The sequence below is a fragment of the Triticum aestivum genome, chromosome 2D, assembly GCF_018294505.1.
Source record: "Triticum aestivum cultivar Chinese Spring chromosome 2D, IWGSC CS RefSeq v2.1, whole genome shotgun sequence".
NCBI lineage: Eukaryota > Viridiplantae > Streptophyta > Magnoliopsida > Poales > Poaceae > Triticum > Triticum aestivum.
The window spans coordinates 129,288,531-129,309,328 of NC_057799.1; the positions used below are offsets into that span (position 1 = coordinate 129,288,531).

General features: G+C 44.3%; 2 protein-coding genes across 2 annotated transcripts; one reads left to right on the forward strand and one right to left on the reverse strand.

Annotated features, from left to right (window-relative positions):
* The first annotated feature begins 6,722 nt into the window (after window positions 1-6,722).
* LOC123052145 (COBRA-like protein 6) lies at window positions 6,723-9,118 on the forward strand. Its single transcript, XM_044475251.1, has 5 exons — window positions 6,723-7,154; window positions 7,255-7,334; window positions 7,429-7,885; window positions 8,003-8,467; window positions 8,552-9,118. The coding sequence occupies exons 1-5, from the start codon at window positions 7,091-7,093 to the stop codon at window positions 8,827-8,829; spliced, it is 1,344 nt and encodes a 447-aa protein (XP_044331186.1). The 5' UTR covers window positions 6,723-7,090; the 3' UTR covers window positions 8,830-9,118.
* Window positions 9,119-10,322: 1,204 nt separating this feature from the next.
* Window positions 10,323-13,940, reverse strand: LOC123052146 (COBRA-like protein 1). Its single transcript, XM_044475252.1, has 6 exons — window positions 13,651-13,940; window positions 12,548-12,627; window positions 11,622-12,087; window positions 11,256-11,415; window positions 10,889-11,166; window positions 10,323-10,739 (listed from the first exon to the last, which is right to left on the reverse strand). The coding sequence occupies exons 1-6, from the start codon at window positions 13,739-13,741 to the stop codon at window positions 10,447-10,449; spliced, it is 1,368 nt and encodes a 455-aa protein (XP_044331187.1). The 5' UTR covers window positions 13,742-13,940; the 3' UTR covers window positions 10,323-10,446.
* Between the last annotated feature and the right edge of the window lie 6,858 nt (window positions 13,941-20,798).

Consider the following 20,798-nt stretch of genomic DNA (forward strand, 5'->3'; position numbering starts at 1 on the left):
GTTTACCGTACTTTCAGTTTGTCAGTCCACCGATTGGTGGGTTGACACTGGGGCCTATATTCATGTGTGTGCTGATGTGTCCTTGTTTTCTTCTTACCAGATCACAGGAGATTGTTCCGTCCTGATGGGGAACTGCTCGCATGCTTCTGTTCATAGTGTTGGCACGGTAGATCTGAAGTTTACTTCGGGAAAGATCGTGCAACTGAAGAACGTGCAGCATGTCCCCGCCATCAAGAAGAATCTCGTTAGTGGATCCCTTCTATGTAAAGAAGGGTTTAATTTAGTATTTGAGTCCAACAAAGTAGTCATATCTCGGTATGGACTATTCGTTGGAAAAGGATATGATTGTGGTGATTTGTTCCGCCTTTCCCTGGAGGATTTCTGTTATAAAGTTGTGAACCAAATTCATTCTAATGTGAACGAATGTGAGGTTTGGCATTCACGTCTTTGTCACATAAATTCGGTTGTATGACGCGGCTAGCTAAGATGAATCTAATCCCGAGTTTCACTTTAGCCAAAGGCTCTAAGTGCCATGCGTGTGTGCAAGCAATGCAACCTCGTAAGCCTCACAAGCCTGCGAAGGAGAGACACCTGGCACCATTAGAGCTTATACATTCAGATCTATGTGAGATGAATGGTGTGTTGATTAAAGGTGGAAAGAAATACTTCATGACTCTAATTGATGATTCCACTAGATTCTGTTATGTGTATTTGTTAAATACAAAGGATGAGGCTCTACACTACTTTAAAATCTATAAGGCTGAAGTTGAGAACCAACTTGAGAATAAAACGAGTCCGGTCTGATTGTGGTGGAGAGTACTTTTCTAGTGAGTTTGATTTATTCTGTGCGGAACATGGTATTATTCATGAGAGGACGCCTCCCTATTCACCCCAGTCAAACGGGGTTGCCGAACGGAAAAACCGTACTCTAACAGATTTGGCTAATGCCATGTTAGATACATCGGGTTTATCCAAGGCATGGTGGGGGGAGGCTGTATTGACATCATGTCATGTCCTGAATAAAGTTTCCGCGAAGGATAATGAGACTACTCCCTATGAGCAATGGGAAAAGAAAAGAACTACACTCTCTTACTTGCGCACTTGGGGTTGTTTGGCGAAAGTCAATGTGCCGATCCCAAAAAAGCGTAAGCTTGGACCAAAGACCGTGGACTGCGTTAATTTGGGTTACGCTAAGAATAGCGTTGGCTATAGATTTCTAATAGTGAAATCTGAGGTACCTGACCAGAAGGTCGGTACAATCATAGAGTCTAAGGATGCTACATTCTTTGAGGATATTTTTCCCATGAGAGATATGCAAAGCACTTCTAGACTGGAATCTGATGAGACTCCTGAACCTGCCATTCCGATGGAATACTATGAACACAAAAGTGATGAAAGTTCCACGGAGGATGACGAGGAAGCTCCTGTTAGGAGCAAGAGACAAAGGACTGCAAAGTGTTTTGGTGATGATTTCCTCGTGTACCTCGTGGATGATGACACTCCCAGTTCCATTTCAGAAGCTTATGCATCTCCAGATGCTGACTACTGGAAGGATGCTGTCCGTAGCGAGATGGATTCCATCATGGCTAACGGGACATGGGAGATCACTGATTGTCCTTATGGTTGCCAACCATTGGGATGTAAGTGGGTGTTCATGAGGAAGCTAAGGCACGATGGTACTATTGAGAAGTACAAGGCTAGGCTTGTGGCCAAGGGTTATACCCAAAAGGAAGAAGAGGATTTCTTCGACACTTACTCACCTGTGGCTAGGCTGACAACCATTCGAGTGTTACTCGCTTTGGCTGCCTCGCATGGTCTTCTCGTTCATCAGATGAACGTTAAGACGGCTTTCCTTAATGGAGAGCTAGACGAGGAAATTTACATGCAACAGCCGGATGGCTTTGTTGTAAATGGTCAGGAAAGAAAGGTGTGTAAGCTAGTGAAATCTTTGTATGGCCTGAAACAAGCGCCTAAGCAATGGCATGAGAAGTTTAATACAACTTTGGCATCTGCTGGCTTTGTTGTTAATGAAGCTGACAAATGTGTATACTATCGCTATGGTGGGGGCGAAGGAGTTATACTGTGTCTGTATGTCGATGACATACTGATATTTGGGACCCACCTCAAGGTCATTGAGGAGGTCAAGGCTTTTCTATCTCATAACTTTGAGATGAAAGATCTGGGTGTGGCTGATATTATCTTGAACATCAAGCTACTGAGAAATACTGAGGGTGGAATTAGACTTTTGCAATCCCACTATGTTGAGAAGATTTTGAGCCATTTTGGATATTCGGACTGCAAACCTTCTGCAACACCATATGATCCTAGCGTGCGGATTCGAAAGTTCGAAGGCACGGCTGTAGATCAATTGAGATATTCTCAAGTGGTTGGTTCACTCATGTACCTAGCTTGTGCTACTCGCCCTGACATCTCATTTGCTGTGTGCAAACTGAGCCGGGTTGTTTCCAATCCGGGAGATGTGCATTGGCATGCTGTTGAGCGAGTGATGCGCTATTTGCAAGGTACTGTGAACTACGAGATTCACTATTCTGGGTACCCGACGGTACTCGAGGGGTATAGTGATTCTAACTGGATATCTGATGCTGATGAGATGAAAGCCACAAGTGGATATGTCTTCACACTTGGTGGTGGTGCTGTTTCCTGGAAGTCTTGCAAGCAGACGATCTTAACCAGATCGACTATGGAAGCAGAACTCATAGCATTAGACACATCATGCGTCGAAGCAGAATGGCTTCGAGAGCTTTTGATGGATTTGCCGGTAGTTGATAAACCTGTCCCGACTGTCCTTATGAACTGTGACAATCAAACAGTGATTGCCAAGGCTAAGAGTTCAAAGGACAACTTGAAATCTACAAAGCACATAAGAAGAAGATTAAAATATGTCAGAAAATCAAGAAACACCGGAGTAATAGCGTTGGATTATATCCAGACGACTAAGAATCTGGCAGACCCTTTTACAAAAGGGCTATCACGGGTTGTGATAGAAAATGCATCAAGGGAGATGGGTATGAGACCCACGTAAGTTGCCATGGGGGTAACCCAACCTATGTGATCGGAGTTCCCGTGAATTAGGACCTGGGAAAACAATCCAGCGGTCAACTGAGGAGAGTATCCTTAATTATCCCACTCCGTTGGAGATGCAATAATACTCTTAATTCTGTAAGGCAGGCTGACTTTTGTCTTAATGTGTTCCAAAGCTTATGTAAGCAAGATGCTAACCTACAGAGCATTCTTTAAAGGAACGCACCTATGTGAGCCCGACTGCTGGTCACAGTCTATGAGATTGGGTGATCTCTAGGAAGCTCATGAGAAGGTACGGAGTATGACTAATAAGCTCCACCCGTGGGGTTTAGTCTTCGGCAGCCACGTATCAGCTGACAATAGGCGAAACTTCTACACGCCAAACTGACAATACAAGGCATAGTCCATTGTTCAGTTGTGAAGAAGTCTAATCCTATTGCTCTAGGTGGAAGTTCAATTTAACAGTCTCCACTGAAAATTCTGGTATATCAAACATTGTTTGGAACAGTTGACAAACTTATGTGCCTCGAGATCTGGTGGGGGATTGATGGATTATGGATGGGCTTAGGCCCATATAAGACAATAATCCCTAGTTAATCTCTAAGGCCCATGCATGTGTACGGCAAGTGGTGGGAAGTATTGGAAGTTTAGTCCCATACTGCTACAGTAAGAAGAGTGAGACCTCTTTATAAGGGCTGCTCTACCACTTGCTATTGGGAGCTTGGGAATAGGAGCTGTACACGCGCGCTCCTCCTCCTCCGCCGCCCGCCTCGCCTCGCCTCGTCATGACGCGCGCGCCGCGGGTTGCGAGAATGAGCCGAGCCGAAGCTTATTTTTGCCGCTCAGGAATGGTTAATTAATTGTTAATTAATTAACGAGTCGCTTACGGAAGCGCCACTGTCCGAGACGTTGGACCGTGGGCTGTTCGCTGACTCGGTCGTGGGCCTGGCCCAGGCCCATCTACCTGACGGCCTATATAAGAAGGCACTGGCCAGTGGAGTGAACCCTAACTCAGTTCACTCACTCCCTCTCGTACAACCCTAGCCGTCATCTACTGTTCCTCTCCTTGTGCTGCTTCCGGCGATCCCATCCCGACGACCGCGTGCACGGTTGGTCGGGAGAGCAGGTGCCTCCGGAACCCTGTCGTTCGAGATCCTGCCCGGGAGAACGGCAATAAGGTTTTTGGGGAGCGTCTCGACGCGACTGCTCTCGATCCGTCCCCGTCTCCGTTCGCCTCTGCTTCCACTACTTCCCCTGCATCGACCCCATGGCTGACGACGCCGCCGCCAAGAAGAAGGCCTCGGCCGATCCCGAGGCTGCCCCTGCCGCCGCCGCGTTGGCCTGGCCAACCGGAGTGTATGACTCGTTCATCCCTTATTTGCTCGTTCATGTGCTAGCCGTATATATGCTGTTCATGGATGTTTCGGTTCTACGTACTGTACGTGCTCACATGCTTAGGTATTGGCATGAGATGCATACCGTATTTGCCATGCTTACTGTTTACTCATGGATTAGATTAGTCAGAAAAGTGCTAATATTTCCAACATGATTTTGTTGCACGGCGAGCAGGTTCGTGCGGTTCTTGGTCTTGCACAGATTTAGCTTGGTTTTTCCATTCTTGCACTCTCGATGATACCTAGTTAAGTTTGTGACAGTTTGTGACTACTTTAGAATTCAACAATACACACCGATATGCCTCCTCGATCCCAGCTTCACAATTTTCACTAAAGTTTCTACTAATAGGCTTAGGCCTTTTTTGATTTAGAGGAATCTTGTAGGAATTTCATAGGATAGGATTTTTATAGAAAAAAGTCCTTTATAATCCTTTGGTTTGTAGTAATGAAATCCTATTCCTATGGAGGAGTTCTTCCTATCCTCCATATTTCATAGGAAAATAAACATTAGTCTAAACTCAATGAAAAAAATCCTATGATGTGAATCAAAGAGCATCTCCTTTCCTATTCCTACTCATAGGATTTGAGATACATGTCATCTCATTTCCTACAACTTTTCTATTCCTACGTTTTTCCTACCCTATAAACCAAAGGAGGCCTTAACGCGGTAGCCGATTATGTTGACTTTCATATAAGAAAGCAATATACTCGATTGAGTAGTTATCCTAGAACCGTTCGTAACATGCACTAGAAGAACGTGAGTGGGGTAGTATTCAAGACCGACTTTCAAAAAACTTGTGATAAAGTCGTTGTAACAGCAGACCCTCAGGATGAAAGGTTTCTTGAGTAATGACGCGAATGGATCCAAAATTTTGTCACTGGTGCATGTCATAGGTCATTACTTTCAAAAAAAAAAGACTATGCCAGCGTGACCCTCTGTCTCCAATATAATTTAACATTGTTGCTGACATGTTGGCCATCCTAGTTAAATGTGCTAAATAGAACACTCAAATCATAGGAGTAGTGCAACACCTTGTGGATGTGGGTCTCTTTATCTTGCAATATGTCGATCATACGATTCTTTTTATAGAACGTGACTTGGACAAGGCGAGGAATCTGAAACTCTTGTTTTTAGCTTTCAAACAAATGTTAGATCTTAAAATTAACTTCCATAAAAGACAATTCTTATAGTTTAGAGAAGCCAAAGAGGTGGCCCAAGTGGCATGGGATATGGTGTGTCGGTCCAAGGAATTAGGTGGACTAGGGACTCAGGAGAGTAACTTAGACTAGTGTCATGCATATGACACCGGTCTTTGTTACTACCTTCATAGTATAAAGTAACATACAAGTAGTATCATAGATGATAGCATTTATTACATTAGTACAAAACTACAAATGCCCGTGCGTTGCACCAGGCGAAAAAAGAAGCACAACCCGCTTCCGACCGAAGCTGCGAAGGGCCGCCGAAGTTGGGTTGAAGCACCGCGTGCCGGTGTTGGTGCTGCAATGGCGCATGGCCGGAGCTGCGACGGTCTGTCGACGCTGCGTTGGAGCACCACCGCCGGTGTTGGCGCTGCCATTGCTGCCGAACGCCCAGCTCCGCCGACGAGGGATGCGGGATGCGGCTCCTGCTTGTGAAGCCGCGCGGCGCTGCAGAAGCAGCGACTCATCACTCATGTTGCTTCTTCAGTGCGAATCCAACGGCTGCGGGGAAGAATCTGACGGCTGCGCAGCCTGCTGATCCGTAGCAGTGCCAAATGTGGATTTGGTGAAGTGAAACTGATTTTTGATGAAGCAGAGCAGTTCCAAACAGACCCTTAATGATATGACGCGCAATTCTCTTGGGCGTTCCAGAAAAGAGATACATCAGTCGTTGAATTAGAATCTAAGGGCTCTCATTAAATCGACCGAAACATGAATCGTTTTCGTAGAAACATTACGTGCTTGGGACGCAAATATACGGCATGGGCCACACACACACGTTTTGAGAATGCTCAGGTGTGTTCGGACGTTGCAGCGTCGTGATCGGAGACCAGCCGCAACGGCCGGCCGCCGCTACTACTAGTTTCTACAAAATTCCATTTCCCGCAAAAGAAAGAATCCACGAGACAGGAACCAAACTGTTCCTACTCCCACTCCGGGCGCGGCCAGACCACCCACCACGTTGCTTGGCCGGAGAGGAACCAAACCGCAAGCAAACCCCGATCCAGCCGGCCAGCCAAAGGCGCACGCCACGTACGTACGTCGCGCTCGCGCACCGACCCGAGCCACCATACCCAACTCCGCGCGCGTCCCGCGCACAGGGGCGACATGGTGCCGCTCTGTCGAGTCACCAATCGCCAAAGATCAGAGCCCATGTGATGTGACCATCAGTTCAGCAGCGCGCGCACACATGCGCAGCGCCAGACCGATCGAGGTTGGTGGCGCTTTGCCATCGAGATCGCGCGGGCGCCGCCGGTGGCTGGCATGCCTTGGCTTGCCGCCGAATGCACCTCCTGCAAAAAGCCACCCGCCGCGCGCTAGCTAGCCCTGCTCCGGTGCTCCCTTTCTTTGCCTTAAAGCCCCCGGCATCGCACGCGCACCACAATATCTGCGCCTTCTGGTGAGAGTACGTGTGTTGGTTGTTCTTGCAGGCACTTGCACGCGTGGTCACCATGGAGCTGCCCCACGCCGCGCTCGCGCTGATCGTCGCCGCGGCCGCCACGCTCTCCGTCGCAGGTTCCTCCTGTTCCCTACGCTTGTGTTTTGGCGAATTCGATCATGGTTTGTTTGCTTCGTGGTGGTGCTGAGCAGCGTGTTTTGATCTCGTGCATTGCAGTGGCCTACGACCCGCTGGATCCCAACGGGAACATCACCATCAAATGGGACGTTCTCTCGTGGACGCCAGACGGATACGTCGTGAGTATCCTCTCCGTCTTGAATTCTTGATCGACCGTATCAGGAACAATGCGAACGAACTAACCGATCGATTGCATGCGTGCGTGCATGGCAGGCGACGGTGACGATCAACAACTTCCAGACGTACCGGCAGATCATGGCGCCGGGGTGGACGGTGGGGTGGACGTGGGCGAAGCGGGAGGTGATCTGGTCCATGGTGGGCGCGCAGGCCACGGAGCAGGGCGACTGCTCCAAGTTCAAGGCCAACCTCCCGCACTCGTGCAAGCGCACCCCCGCCGTCGTCGACCTGCTCCCGGGCGTGCCCTACAACCAGCAGATCGCCAACTGCTGCCGCGGCGGCGTCGTCTCCGCCTACGGCCAGGACCCGTCCGGCGCCGTGTCCTCCTTCCAGGTCAGCGTCGGCCAGGCCGGCACCACCAACCGCACCGTCAAGGTCCCCAAGAACTTCACCCTCCTCGGCCCCGGCCCAGGCTACACCTGCGGCCCCGCCAAGGTCGTCCCCTCCACCGTCTTCCTCACCGCCGACCACCGCCGCAAGACCCAGGCCCTCAGTACGTCACTACGTCCTCACCTTCTCTCTCCTTTTCTGTCCATGCATGCATGCATGAAATAGTTTTGTAAGTAATTAACGAGCTACCATGGATGGATGAATATAATGGCGCATGCAGTGACGTGGAACGTGACGTGCACCTACTCGCAGCACCTGGCGTCCAAGTACCCGACCTGCTGCGTCTCCTTCTCCTCCTTCTACAACGACACCATCGTGCCCTGCGCCAAGTGCGCGTGCGGCTGCGAGCACAAGACCTGCGCCCGCAGCGAGCGGGACTCGAAGCGGCTCATGTCGGCGTCGGGGAAGAGCAGCGCGCACGCGGTCACCGCGGTGCGCGGGCACGTGAACCGGCAGAGCGCGGCGCCGCTGCTGCAGTGCACGACCCACATGTGCCCCGTGCGCGTCCACTGGCACGTCAAGCTCAACTACCACGACTACTGGCGCGCCAAGGTGACCGTCACCAACTTCAACTACCGCACCAACTACACCGGCTGGACGCTCGTCGCCCAGCACCCCAACCTCGACAACATCACCGAGGTCTTCAGCTTCGACTACAAGCCCGTCGTCTCCTACGGCTCCATCAGTAAGCAAATCTATCCCCATGGACCATCAATTCTCTTCGTTTCATCTCACTGAGTTTGATCTTAATCTGCTTGGTCGGGTGCAGATGATACGGCGCTGTTCTACGGGATGAAGTTCTTCAACGACCAGCTCATGGAGGCGGGGCCGTACGGGAACGTGCAGTCGGAGGTGCTGATGCGCAAGGACGCCAGCACATTCACGTTCAGGCAGGGGTGGGCGTTCCCGCGGAAGATCTACTTCAACGGCGACGAGTGCCGGATGCCGCCGCCGGACTCCTACCCTTACCTGCCCAACTCCGCGCCGGCGTCGCTCGTGAGCTCCGCCTCCGTCGTCGTCGCCTTCTTGGTTCTACTCATGGCATGAGCGTCGGAGGCGGCCATGATGTTTTGCCTGTAGATCATAGGAGAACGTTTTGGGCTTCAAGGTTGAGATCGGTGGTGTTTTAATCTGGATATAATTAAACGCAAGTTTTTCCCCATTTCAAGTAGAGCACGCAGGACATGAGCAAAAATTCGGCAGATTGCGATCTCCCGTTTCTGACCCATAGCACTTTCTTCTGTTCATTGCTGTTTTTTCTTTCTTTCGAGAAAAAGTTTAAAACCCTGGCCTTTGCATCAATGCGATTGCGATGCACATATCCATCTTTATTGAAGCTGATGTAAATTAGAGATTTCAAATGAGTCTAAGATAGCATCTAGATGTGCAATCAAACATAAAAAGAAAAAGGAAAAGGAAAAGAAATATTCCGCACAAATCTTCATGTAAATCAATGACATAGGAGTTGGATGTGCAATACTTAGGGTACATCTGATGTGCTTTAGCAAAACCGATTTCAAATAACCTCAATTTGCATGGGCATATGCTTTTTTTTCTTCTTTCCGAGAGCATACATGAAGCATGAGCTCTACGTGTATATATTAAGATAGAAAGCAATGATTATATGAAGAGAAAAGTATGTTTTTCGTCTCTCAAATTCCCCAAAAGTATAGACTTGGTCCCTCAAAAAATTTTGGTACATATTTGGTCCTTCAAGTCTCAAAACCAGATAGGTTTGGCCCGAAACCAGATTTTAAGCACGCTGAACGGGTTGGACCATGTTTGACCGGGTTTGACCGCTTGACTAGGTTTGAATGACGAACAGTAAATTGAAAAGCATGTTGGTTTTCACAAGCATGTTGGTTGTCACAAAATTTCATATTTTTTTGAATTTACTATTCATCGGTCAAACCTGGTCAATGCCGTCAAACCCTGGTCAACATGCTCAAAATCTGGTTTTGGACCAAACTTATCCGGTTTTGAGACTTAAAGGACCAAATATATACCAAAAACTATTGAGGGACCAAGTCTATACTTTTGGGGAACTTGAGGGACCAAAAAACATACTTTTCTCTTATCTGAATGTGCTTTTCATATCCACAATGGGAATAGATGTTCTATACTTCTCTGTTTAGTGCACATGAAATATTTTAAAAGTCATATTTCCCAAACTTTGACTACATTTATAGAGGAAAATATCAATATCTATAATAATAAATAAATATCATTAGATACATCATTAAACATATACTTATAGTAGGACTAGTATTTATTTGGTATTATTTCTGTTGATATGTTTCTCACTAAACTTGGTCAAACTAAACAATGTTTGACTTCCAAAAAAATATGCACACTGCACTTAGGAATAGAGGGAGTACAGTCAATATCTATCTTTATTGTGTTTTTTTCTTTATTAACAATTTAAAATGTTTTGCGTTGAATTAAGTATCTATTTTGCCTTAGTTAGAATGCACAACAAGTATCCCCGCAAAAAAGAAAAAAGAAAGCACATCCAGTAGTAATTGTACAACCATCAGTCAGAGCTTCAAGATAGTTGTCATCTAAACCTTTGTTCGGCAGCCAATGATAGGTTGTTCAATAATCATGTGAAAACCTCTGTGCAATTCCATCTAATGTATTCATTCCTCCTTGGACCGACCTTCACTACACATGAACCAGAAAGAATGCCAATGCTGCCCAAACGGTTATGAATGGAATGGTAAGTGATGCCGACAGTCGATGAGAATCGTTCGGCAGCCATGGGTACGCATCTGGAGGCGGCATCACGCAGTTCTCGCCGTTGAAGTACACTCGCCTCGGAAACGCCCATCCTTTCTGGAAGGTGAAGGTTGCCGGGTCCTTCCGGAACAAAAGCTCAGACTGAACATTTCCATTATGCTGGGCAGTCATGAGCAGGTCATTGTAGTACTTGATGCCCCACATCATCCCGGTGTCGTCTGCGACAAGAGAGCAATAACTTGTCAGTAGCTGGAACATGAACATTTTTTTTTTCTAACTCTGCATCATCAGAATGATGCATGGAGACAAATATACATTGCATAATGTATAAGTTTTCAGGGGAAGATGATTGAAGCAAAGCCCTCACTTATTGTTCCATAAGGGTTCAGATCTTTGTATCTGAAGCTGAAGATAGTGGTCAGGTTGTTGAAGTTCGGGTGCTGCGCGACGAGGTTCCACTGCGAGTAGTTCATCAGGTAGTTGAGGTTTGTCGCCGTGATCTTCACCCTCCAGTATTCCTTGTAGTTAGCCTTGACGTGCCAGTGCACCCTTATTGGGCACATATGAGGAGAGCATTGCACGAGAGGTACCGGGATGTTGGTGCTATCCCCGGGCACGACAGAAGCCAGATAAGGTGAGTTGGGCCTGCCAAAGAGGACACCCCAACAGTCACATATATAACTGAACACAAAAGTTGTGACTCCTGTTCTTGTATCAGATGCAACTCAACTTACTTGATACAACTCACTGGGTTTGTGCTGTTATCTTGGCAGCCACATGAGCACTTATTGCAGTCGACGATGGTGCTGTTGTAAAACGATGAGAGCACAACGCAGCACGTCGGGGATCGTCCCGCGCCGAACTGCGAATATGTGCACGTCACATTCCATGTCTCTGCACAAAAGAAACACAAACTATCACCAAAATGCTAGTAAATGTTCTTGCCACGGCAGGAAGATCATGAATACCACGTCGAACAGTTCAAAAGCTTCGCCGGGGGTTTATCCTCCTTTTCGAAAAAAAAAGCTTCTTCTGAAATATACTACTACTGCTATGCATCAAATGGTGGTAGGGTAGATGATGAAAAATGAAGATCTTACTGATGGCCTGGGTCGTCCTCCTCCCATCCCCATCCTTGTCAATGAACTTGGTAGGCTCTACCTCCTTTGCAGGCCCGCAGGTGTACCCTGGCCCAGGGGCCTTGAGGGTGAAATTCGTGGGCGCCTTGACAGAGCTGTTGGAAGTCCCTGCCTGACCAACAGTGACATCAAATGTGGCAATGGCGTTGGCGGGGTCCTGTCCCCATGAGCTGAGGACTCCTCCTTTGCAGCAGTTTGGGGTCTGCTTGCTGTAGGCTGCCCCCGGAAGGAAGTCCACCACCTCCGGGTCCGTCCGGCAGCAGTGCGGCGGCGGCTCCTCTCTGAACCTGGAGCAATCGCCCTGCTCCGTGGTTTGGGCGCCGGACATTTTCCAGATTATTTCTTTCCCCGCCCACACCCAGCCGAGCTTCCATCCCGGCGCTTGGATGTGGCGATACTGCTGGTAGTTGTAGAGTGAGACAGTAGCCTGGAGGAAAAAGGAGTTTACAGCTTATTTGTCATCAGTTTGGAAAAGATTAGTGGACAGGATAAAAGATTTTGTATGGACTGTGGAGGTTGCCAGCTTATAAGTTGTGCAGCTACATCTGAAGAAACCCTAAATGCTGCAACAAATCGGTAAATCATCGTGTCATATGACTTCTGATTGTTATAAGATCAGCCAAATAGACCAATTTTCCTGTTGGAAAAAAAATATCAGGGAAGCCAAATGTTTTGTGTCATTTTCATTTTAGCATCTCCTTGGCCTGCAGCTCCATACAGTGTTGCAATATCAGTGCACCATCTATTATATTTTCCTATGGAAGATTCTTTCTCATGGAATTTGCTGACTTGTGTAAGAATGGAGAAAGCTGTTGTGGACTTGTGTAGCGATAGGGGCATTCACCGAATTGGTCTTAGCTTGGAACAGACTGAACTGGCTTACTTACCACGTAGCCATCATGGCTCCACTTCTTCACATCCCACTTGATCGTAATGTTCCCAACCGGATCAAGCGAATCGTACGCATCTGCAAAATGCCAAGGAAATTTGCTTGGAGCATGGTTCCACAAAAATGAAAGGATATCATGGTAGCAGACATTTATCAAGTTCAAACTGGACTGAATGTTTTTGAAAACAAAATATCACATGTTACCATAAATTGGACTGGATTTTTTTGAACAAGGGCCATAATAAATTAAACTGAATGAACACTAACTGGAGCTGTCATTTACAGTATCAAGTTATCAAATCAGTGATTAAACTATACCCATTTTACTCCCACTAACTGTCGTCTACATACTAAGTGGAGGTCACAATTTTATCATGATGCCATCCATAAGGCGGGTTTTTCGCTGACTTGAAACAGAATAGTGTGCACCCACTCAGTCTTCCTGTTAAGTGCACTTGGTCATAATACAGACCAAACCTAGTACTACATGGCTTACATGGACTTGAAAAGGGATAAACCTAAATCAGTGAAACCAATTCGATTTCATAAAATAAAATAACGCGAAGAGTGAAGGGTGTGAGAAGCCTAGAAGTGTTGTAATCTCAAACTTTTTTGGGGAGACAGTGAAATGTGGGATGGGGAACAGGAGATCCCTCCGGTTACAGTCAGGCTCTCAGGCTACGTGAAGGAACACTGTAATTGACGTGAAAACAGATCATTCAATTCAATGGTTGCAAGAAATATTAAAGATCGGCGATATCATGTGATTAATTGAGGGGCATGCCCCCGATTTCATTTCATTTCATGAAAGGAAACCAATAAAACAAAGTCGTCCCAAAAATACATTCCCAGATGAAAATCGCGTCTTGATCATGACCATCACATTATGGCGGAAGGAGAAATCATCGCCGTTACCAAAATTAGCAGGGCGAACCAAATCCCACTGCCAGTTACCCAAATCCCCGTCCGTGGATCCCTAGAACTAGCCCACATCTCGCCCCCGAACGATCTTGCCCGAGCAGCGCATGAATCGACGAACAACTCGGAGAAATCAAGAGCCCTTACCCTTTTTTTGAGAGAGAGGAAATCAAGCGCCCTTACCCGACGACGGCACGAGCGCGGAGAGGGCGAGGGCGAGGAGGAGTAGCGCAATGGAGGCCCTGAGGGGCCGGAGCGGTGCCGCCGCCGCCATGGCTGATCGAGTACGAGGTCGCTCGAGTGAGTCTCAAGAACCAGCTGCACCCCCCTGATCACTCCACTCCCTCGAGTACGATGTGCTCTGCGCGGAAGGGGCTCGAGAAAAGCGGGCGGGGTCAGAGAGTGAGGGAGAGCGAGGTTTGTGCCTGTGGCCGTGTGGTGTGGCGTGGCGTGTGTGTGTGCGAGTCAGATTTGTTGTTGCGCGTAGCCGTGTCTGTCCGTGTCTATGAGCTATCATCGTGGGAAGCTTTCCTCTTTGCTGCCGTGGGACGACGGTGGGAGTGCAAGTGTGCAGCCAGCTACCGAAGGGCTTGTTTGTTTCTTGGAAGGAAATACCACTGGGTAATAGGACTGGTGGGAGTAGCTTGTTCCGGATGGATCACCATTACTGCCAGCCGTGTTTCTGGTTTCCTTCCCTCCATTTCCGTGGTTCCGGCGCTCTACCGATGACTGTCACGTTGCTTTTTCCCGGCCTTTGTTTGGTTCACTGATGATGAAAGTAGGATTTCTCGTCGCTTGGTTGACCGGGCAAGTAGTATCTGATGTTTGCTGAAGCCGGATGTCCTGATTAATGTGCGTGATGGATATCTTCATCAGTCCTCATGACTAGTGCTCGCTGATCCGAACCCAAGGTGCCTTTTCTTCTTCTAGACTGGTAATAAAGCTCAGCTTTTCGTGTCTTATGTGCGCAATCTTTCCCTGAATAAAGGCTAAAAGCAATTTCCCACTACTAGTAAGTAGTAGCGCCAACGGCCATCGGACGGCACGGCATATTAAACCAGAGTCTTGTGCTGCTGCAAACGTTTTCGTTTCCTTTGTTTTTTTTTGCGAATAAAACGTTTTCGTTTCCTTACGGGAGAAGAAGCTGCCTCGACGTCGACGTAGTATGTTGCCTATGTACAGACTTTGGAAATTAGTTGAGCCGCACCGTTTTTTGTTTTGCGACGAGCTCGGTTCAGTTTGAAATTTGTCACGGCGCGTCTAGAATTCCCACCTGCGGACGTCCTCGGAAGGTTGCGGACGAAACGCGCGTGCGTCGGCGTCGCGTATCCATCCATGCAGGTCTCATGAACGTACTCCCTCCGTCCGGAAATATTTGTCATCAAAATAGATAAAAAGAGATGCACCTAGAACTAAAATATGTCTAGATACACCCCCTTTTATCCATTTTGATGACAAGTATTTCCGGACGGAGGGAGTACTAGCTAGGTACGACAACCAACATCCAGCTGGACAGCGAGCACCGACGCATGCAATGCAGGCGCTCAGCCGCCGCATGCTCCTCTTCCGATCACAGATGGAATCCCGTTCAAAGCGGAAGATGAGAATGACCCGGAGCACCTGCGCGGCGCAACCCATGCGCCCGTCCGCCTTGGCTGAGCCGCCGGTCTCGTTCGTGTCGTGTGGGCACGCTCCTCTCCCATTGTCCCGTCGAAAGCGTTCTAGGGCGTGGCTGGCGGAGGCAGAACTAAAGTCCAGGAGGGAAAAATTATGACCCCGCCTCAAGTCAATCAGGATTCTAATCTTGGGTACCAAAAGGTCTATAGCTGACCAAGCCACTCGGCCAGTCTGTCTGTCAAAACAAAAGTTAGTCGGTCATGCACTCAGGCTACTTCCACTTCTATGTGCTCGTGTTAGGATCTCACTCAGTTGACTAGGATTCAGAGATTACAACTCAACTCGACGAATATTTCAAGCACCTTGCTGTCAAAATATTGTCCATCTGCGAGGATGTAGTGCATTTATTTTAAAAGGCAGTGAGCTACTACGGAGTATGATATAAGCATTAACAATAGATTCATTATTCCCCGGACTACACAAAGTGAAGATGCATGCTCCATGTGTATTATTTCAAAACAATAATGATCATGCTCATTACCAATTCAACCATGCATGTTCATCAATCAATTTCCAGCACAATCATGTTCGTGTACGACCAGCACTCACATTTCACAAACAGTTAAGTCTTAAAGAACCATTCACAGGCATGCCATCGTCAACTTTACAAAGCTTGAAAACAAGCACTGGTTATCAAGAGGACCATTCAAAGGTCTGCACACAACACAAATTCTACCATACTTGGTGCAAAGAAACATCACTTTAGCTAGATTTCAGTCAGTTGACTTTTAGTTTTGTGGTCAGTCGATTTTCTGACCGTTGGATTGTCCTTTAAGATTTGTGTAGTTTTTCTTCTTTTTTCTGCCACGTTTTGCTGGTGTACTAGGCTGGGCTGTTTGGATTCGACTGACTCCTATTTTGGGTCAGTCAATTTCGTTCTTGGGCTGGATTTTGCTGTGTGCATGCTTTTCCTCATGATTTGCTTTTGTTTTCTGCACATGTACGCTTTTATTTTTCTATTTTTCAGTTGATTTTTGTTTTTTTTCTTTATGTGCATTTCTAGATGTTGAGTGTGTGTAAACGTATACATGTACAAATTATGTTAAAGTACAGAAACTTCACTCTTATATATTAATTCTACATATTATAAAATGTGCTAATTATGTGCAAAATTTTATTTTATTTTAATTTTCTTTATTCTTCAGGGTAATAAAAATGTTAATTGTTTTGTGCTAATTCAATAATTTTTTATATTATTATGTGTATGAATGCATGAAAGTACTATACAATATTTGTGTAAATTATACTCGACAGCTGAAGTTTTATTATTATATGTGTATTCACTGCATATTATAAAAAGTGCAATTTCACTGCAAAGTTGTGTGCAAGTTTTTTTTTTTATTTTCTTTCTTCTTAAGAGTAATACCAATGTTACTAATTTATTCTCTCTTACAAAATGTTATTTGTTTTATTATGTATAGTTTATAATTCATTTCCTGTTTTTAAGGATGATACCAATGCCACTAATTTGTTCCTTGTTTAAAAACTTTGTTTTTATGTAAAATTCACTATTATATGTTTATTCTTACATAACTTAAAAGGCGCAATTTATGTGTAAATTATGTGCAAATTGTATCATTATTATTTTTACTTTCTTTCCACTTAAAGGGTGGTACCAATGCCACTACACTTGATTTCTTCTTAGAGATTTTTTTTGTGTTCGTAAGTAAGTATGCACGCAAGTATGATATACCATGTGTGTAAATTATAGTAGAGAGCAAAAATTGCAATGTATATGCTTATTTTTTGCATACTAAAAAAGTGCAATTTCAGAGCATACTTGTGTGCAAGTTATTTTTTAATTATCTTTCTTCTTTAAGGGTTTCATTTTCCCCTAGAAAACTTCATTATTTTTATTACTTTTATTTTATATTTTCTTTCGTCTTAAAGGGTTCCATTCTTACATAGAAAACTTCATTATTTTGTTTTAGTTTTAGTTTTTGTATTTTTCTTTTTTAAAGGGTTTCATCATTCCATAAAAAACGTCATTATTTTGTTTTTTTTGTTTTTTTTATTTTCTCTCTTCTTAAAGGGCTTCATTCTTCCTTAGAAAACTTCATTATTTTGTTTTAATTTTAGTTTTTTATTTTCGTTCTACTTAAAGGGTTCCATTCTTCCCTAGAAAACTTCATTATTTTGTTTTTCTTTTTGTTTCTTATACACTTTCTTCTTACAGGGTTTCATTCTTCCCTAGAAAATTTCATTATTTTTTTAGTTCTAGTATTTGTATTTTCTTTCTTCTTAAAGGGTTTCATTATTGCATAGAAAACTTCATTATTTTGTTTTAGTTTTAGTTTTTTATTTTCTTTCTTCTTAAAGGGTTTCATTCTTCCCTAGAAAACTTCATTATTTGGGGTTTTTTTGTTTTTCTATTTTCTATCTTCTTAGAGGGTTTCAATCTCCCCTAGAAAATTTTATTATTTTGTTTTTTATTTTTATTTTCTTTCTTCTTAAAGGGTTTTATTCCTCCCTAGAAAAATTCATAATTTTATTTTCATTTTAATTTTCATTTTATTTCATTTTCTTTCTTTAACGGTAATTTCAATTTCGTTCCTCTATTATATGGTTATCCTTTCGTATTATAAAAAGCACAATTTCTATGGAAAATGTGTGCAATTTTTTTCCGAAACACTTCTGTGTAAATTGTGTGTAAGTTTTGTCAATATTTGATTTATTTTTTATTTTTTCATTTCTTTTTAATGATAAGACCGATTCCACTAATTATTCCTTATTAGGATACTTATTTTTTGCAAAACTTTCATGATTATATACTTATTCTTGCATATTATTAAAAAAATGCAATTTTTGGATAAATTATATGCAAATTCTGCCATTATTTTATTTTTATATTATGTATATATTCATTTTTTTTCTCTAGAAAACTTCATTGTTTATATTTTGTTGCGATTTTTATTTCATTACGTTTTTTCCTTAAGGGAATACTGATGCCACTAATTCATTTCTTACTAGGAATCTTTTTTTTTGCGAAAAATCCATTATTACATGCTTATTCTTGCGTATTATAAAAGCATAATTTGTGTATAAATTGTTTGCAATTTTTCAATTTTTTCCTTCTCTTTTAAGGGCAATACCAATGACACTAATTCATTTCATCTTACAAATCTTTTTTGCGAAAGTTGCACTTTTACATGCCTATTTTTGCATATTATAAAAAGACACAAATTCTATGTAAATTATGTGCAAATTTGGTTATTATTTCTTTGAGTTTCCTTTTCATTTTCTTCTTCTTGGAGGGTAATACCAATGCCACTAATTCATCCTTACTTAGGAATCTTCATTATTTTGATTTTGTTTGAGTTTTTATTTCATTTGCTTTCTTCACTATGGGTAATACCAATGCTAGTAATTCTTTACTTGTCTGGAGTATATGCTTATTCTTCTGTATTATAAAAGAGTGTAGTTTTCTGTCCAAATTGTGTGTAAAATCTGTCATTATTTTTTTGATTGATTTCATTTCCTTTTTTCTTTAAGGATGATACCAATGATACCTTCCAAAAAACCGTTCCAAAAAATGTAGTACCAATGGCACTTATTCATTTCATTTTAAAAACTTTTATTTGCAAAAAATCCACTATTATATACTTATTTTTGCATTTATAAAAATGCAAAATTTCGGTGTAAATAGTGTGCAATTTTTTGTCATTATTTGTTTTAGTTTTCTCTTTTTTCATCTTTATTAAGGTTAGTACCAATGCCGTTAATTCATTCTTAGAAAAGCCTTTTTTCCCAAAATTCCACTAGTACATAATTTTTCCTGCATATTTTTTTAAAGTGCATTTTCTGAGTAAATTGTTTGCAAAGCTTGTCATTATTATTTTTGTCTTCTTAAAGTGTAATACTGAAGACATGAATGTATTCTTTTATAAATACTTCTTTATGGGTAATACTAATGGAACCAATGTTGGGGAACGTAGTAATTTTAAAAAAATTCCTACGCACACGCAAGATCATGGTGATGCATAGCAACGAGAGGGGAGAGTGTTGTCCACGTACCCTCGTAGATCGACAGCGGAAGCGTTATCACAACGCGGTTGATGTAGTCATATGTCTTCACGATCCGACCGATCAAGTACCGAATGTACGACACCTCCGAGTTCTACACACGTTCAGCTCGATGACGTCCCTCGAACTCCGATCCAGCCGAGTGTTGAGGGAGAGTTTCGTCAGCACGACGGCGTGGTGACGATGATGATGTTCCACCGATGCAGGGCTTCGCCTAAGCTCCGCAACGGTATTATCGAGGTGTAATATGGTGGAGGGGGGCACCGCACACGGCTAAGAGATCTCAAGGATCAATTGTTGTGTCCCTGGGGTGCCCCCCTGCCCCCGTATATGAAGGAGCAAGGGGGAGGCAGCCGGCCAAGGGGAGAGACGCGCCATAGGGGGGAGTCCTACTCCTTTCCTTGTGGGAGTAGGAGAAGGGAAGGGGGAAGGAGAAAGAAGGAAGGGTGCGCCCCCCTTCCCTAGTCCAATTCGGACCAGACCATGGGGAGGGGTGCGGCCACCTTTTGAGGCCTTTCTCTCCTTTCCCGTATGGCCCATTAAGGCCCAATACGAATTCCCGTAACTCTCCGGTACTCCGAAAAATACCCGAATCACTCGGAACCTTTCCGAAGTCCGAATATAGTCGTCCAATATATCGATCTTTACGTCTCGACCATTTCGAGACTCCTCGTCATATCCCCGATCTCATCCGGGACTCCGAACTCCTTCGGTACATCAAAAATCAATAAAACTGTCATCGTAACGTTAAGCGTGCGGACCCTACGGGTTCGAGAACTATGTAGACATGACCGAGACACGTCTCCAATCAATAACCAATAGCGGGACCTAGATGCCCATATTGGCTCCCACATATTCTACGAAGATCTTTATCGGTCAGACCGCATAACAACATACATTGTTCCCTTTGTCACCGGTATGTTAGTTGCCCGAGATTTGATCGTCGGTATCTCGATACCTAGTTCAATCTCGTTACCGGCAAGTCTCTTTACTCGTTCCGTAACACATCATCCCGCAACTAACTCATTAGTCACAATGCTTGCAAGGCTTATAGTGATGTGCATTACCGAGTGGGCCCAGAGATACCTCTCCGACAATTGGAGTGACAAATCCTAATATCGAAATACGCCAACCCAACAAGTACCTTTGGAGACACCTGTAGAGCACCTTTATAATCACCCATTTACGTTGTGACGTTTGGTAGCACACAAAGTGTTCCTCCGGTAAACGGGAGTTGCATAATCTCATAGTCATAGGAACATGTATAAGTCATGAAGAAAGCAATAGCAACATACTAAACGATCGAGTGCTAAGCTAACGGAATGGGTCAAGTCAATCACGTCATTCTCCTAATGAGGTGATCTCGTTAATCAAATGACAACTTATGTCTATGGCTAGGAAACATAACCATCTTTGATTAACGAGCTAGTCAAGTAGAGGCATACTAGTGACACTATGTTTGTCTATGTATTCACACATATATTATGTTTCCGGTTAATACAATTCTAGCATGAATAATAAACATTTATCATGATATAAGGAAATATATAATACTTTATTATTGCCTCTAGGGCATATTTCCTTCAACCAATTCATTCCATCTTAGAGAACTTTCATTTTGCAAAATACTC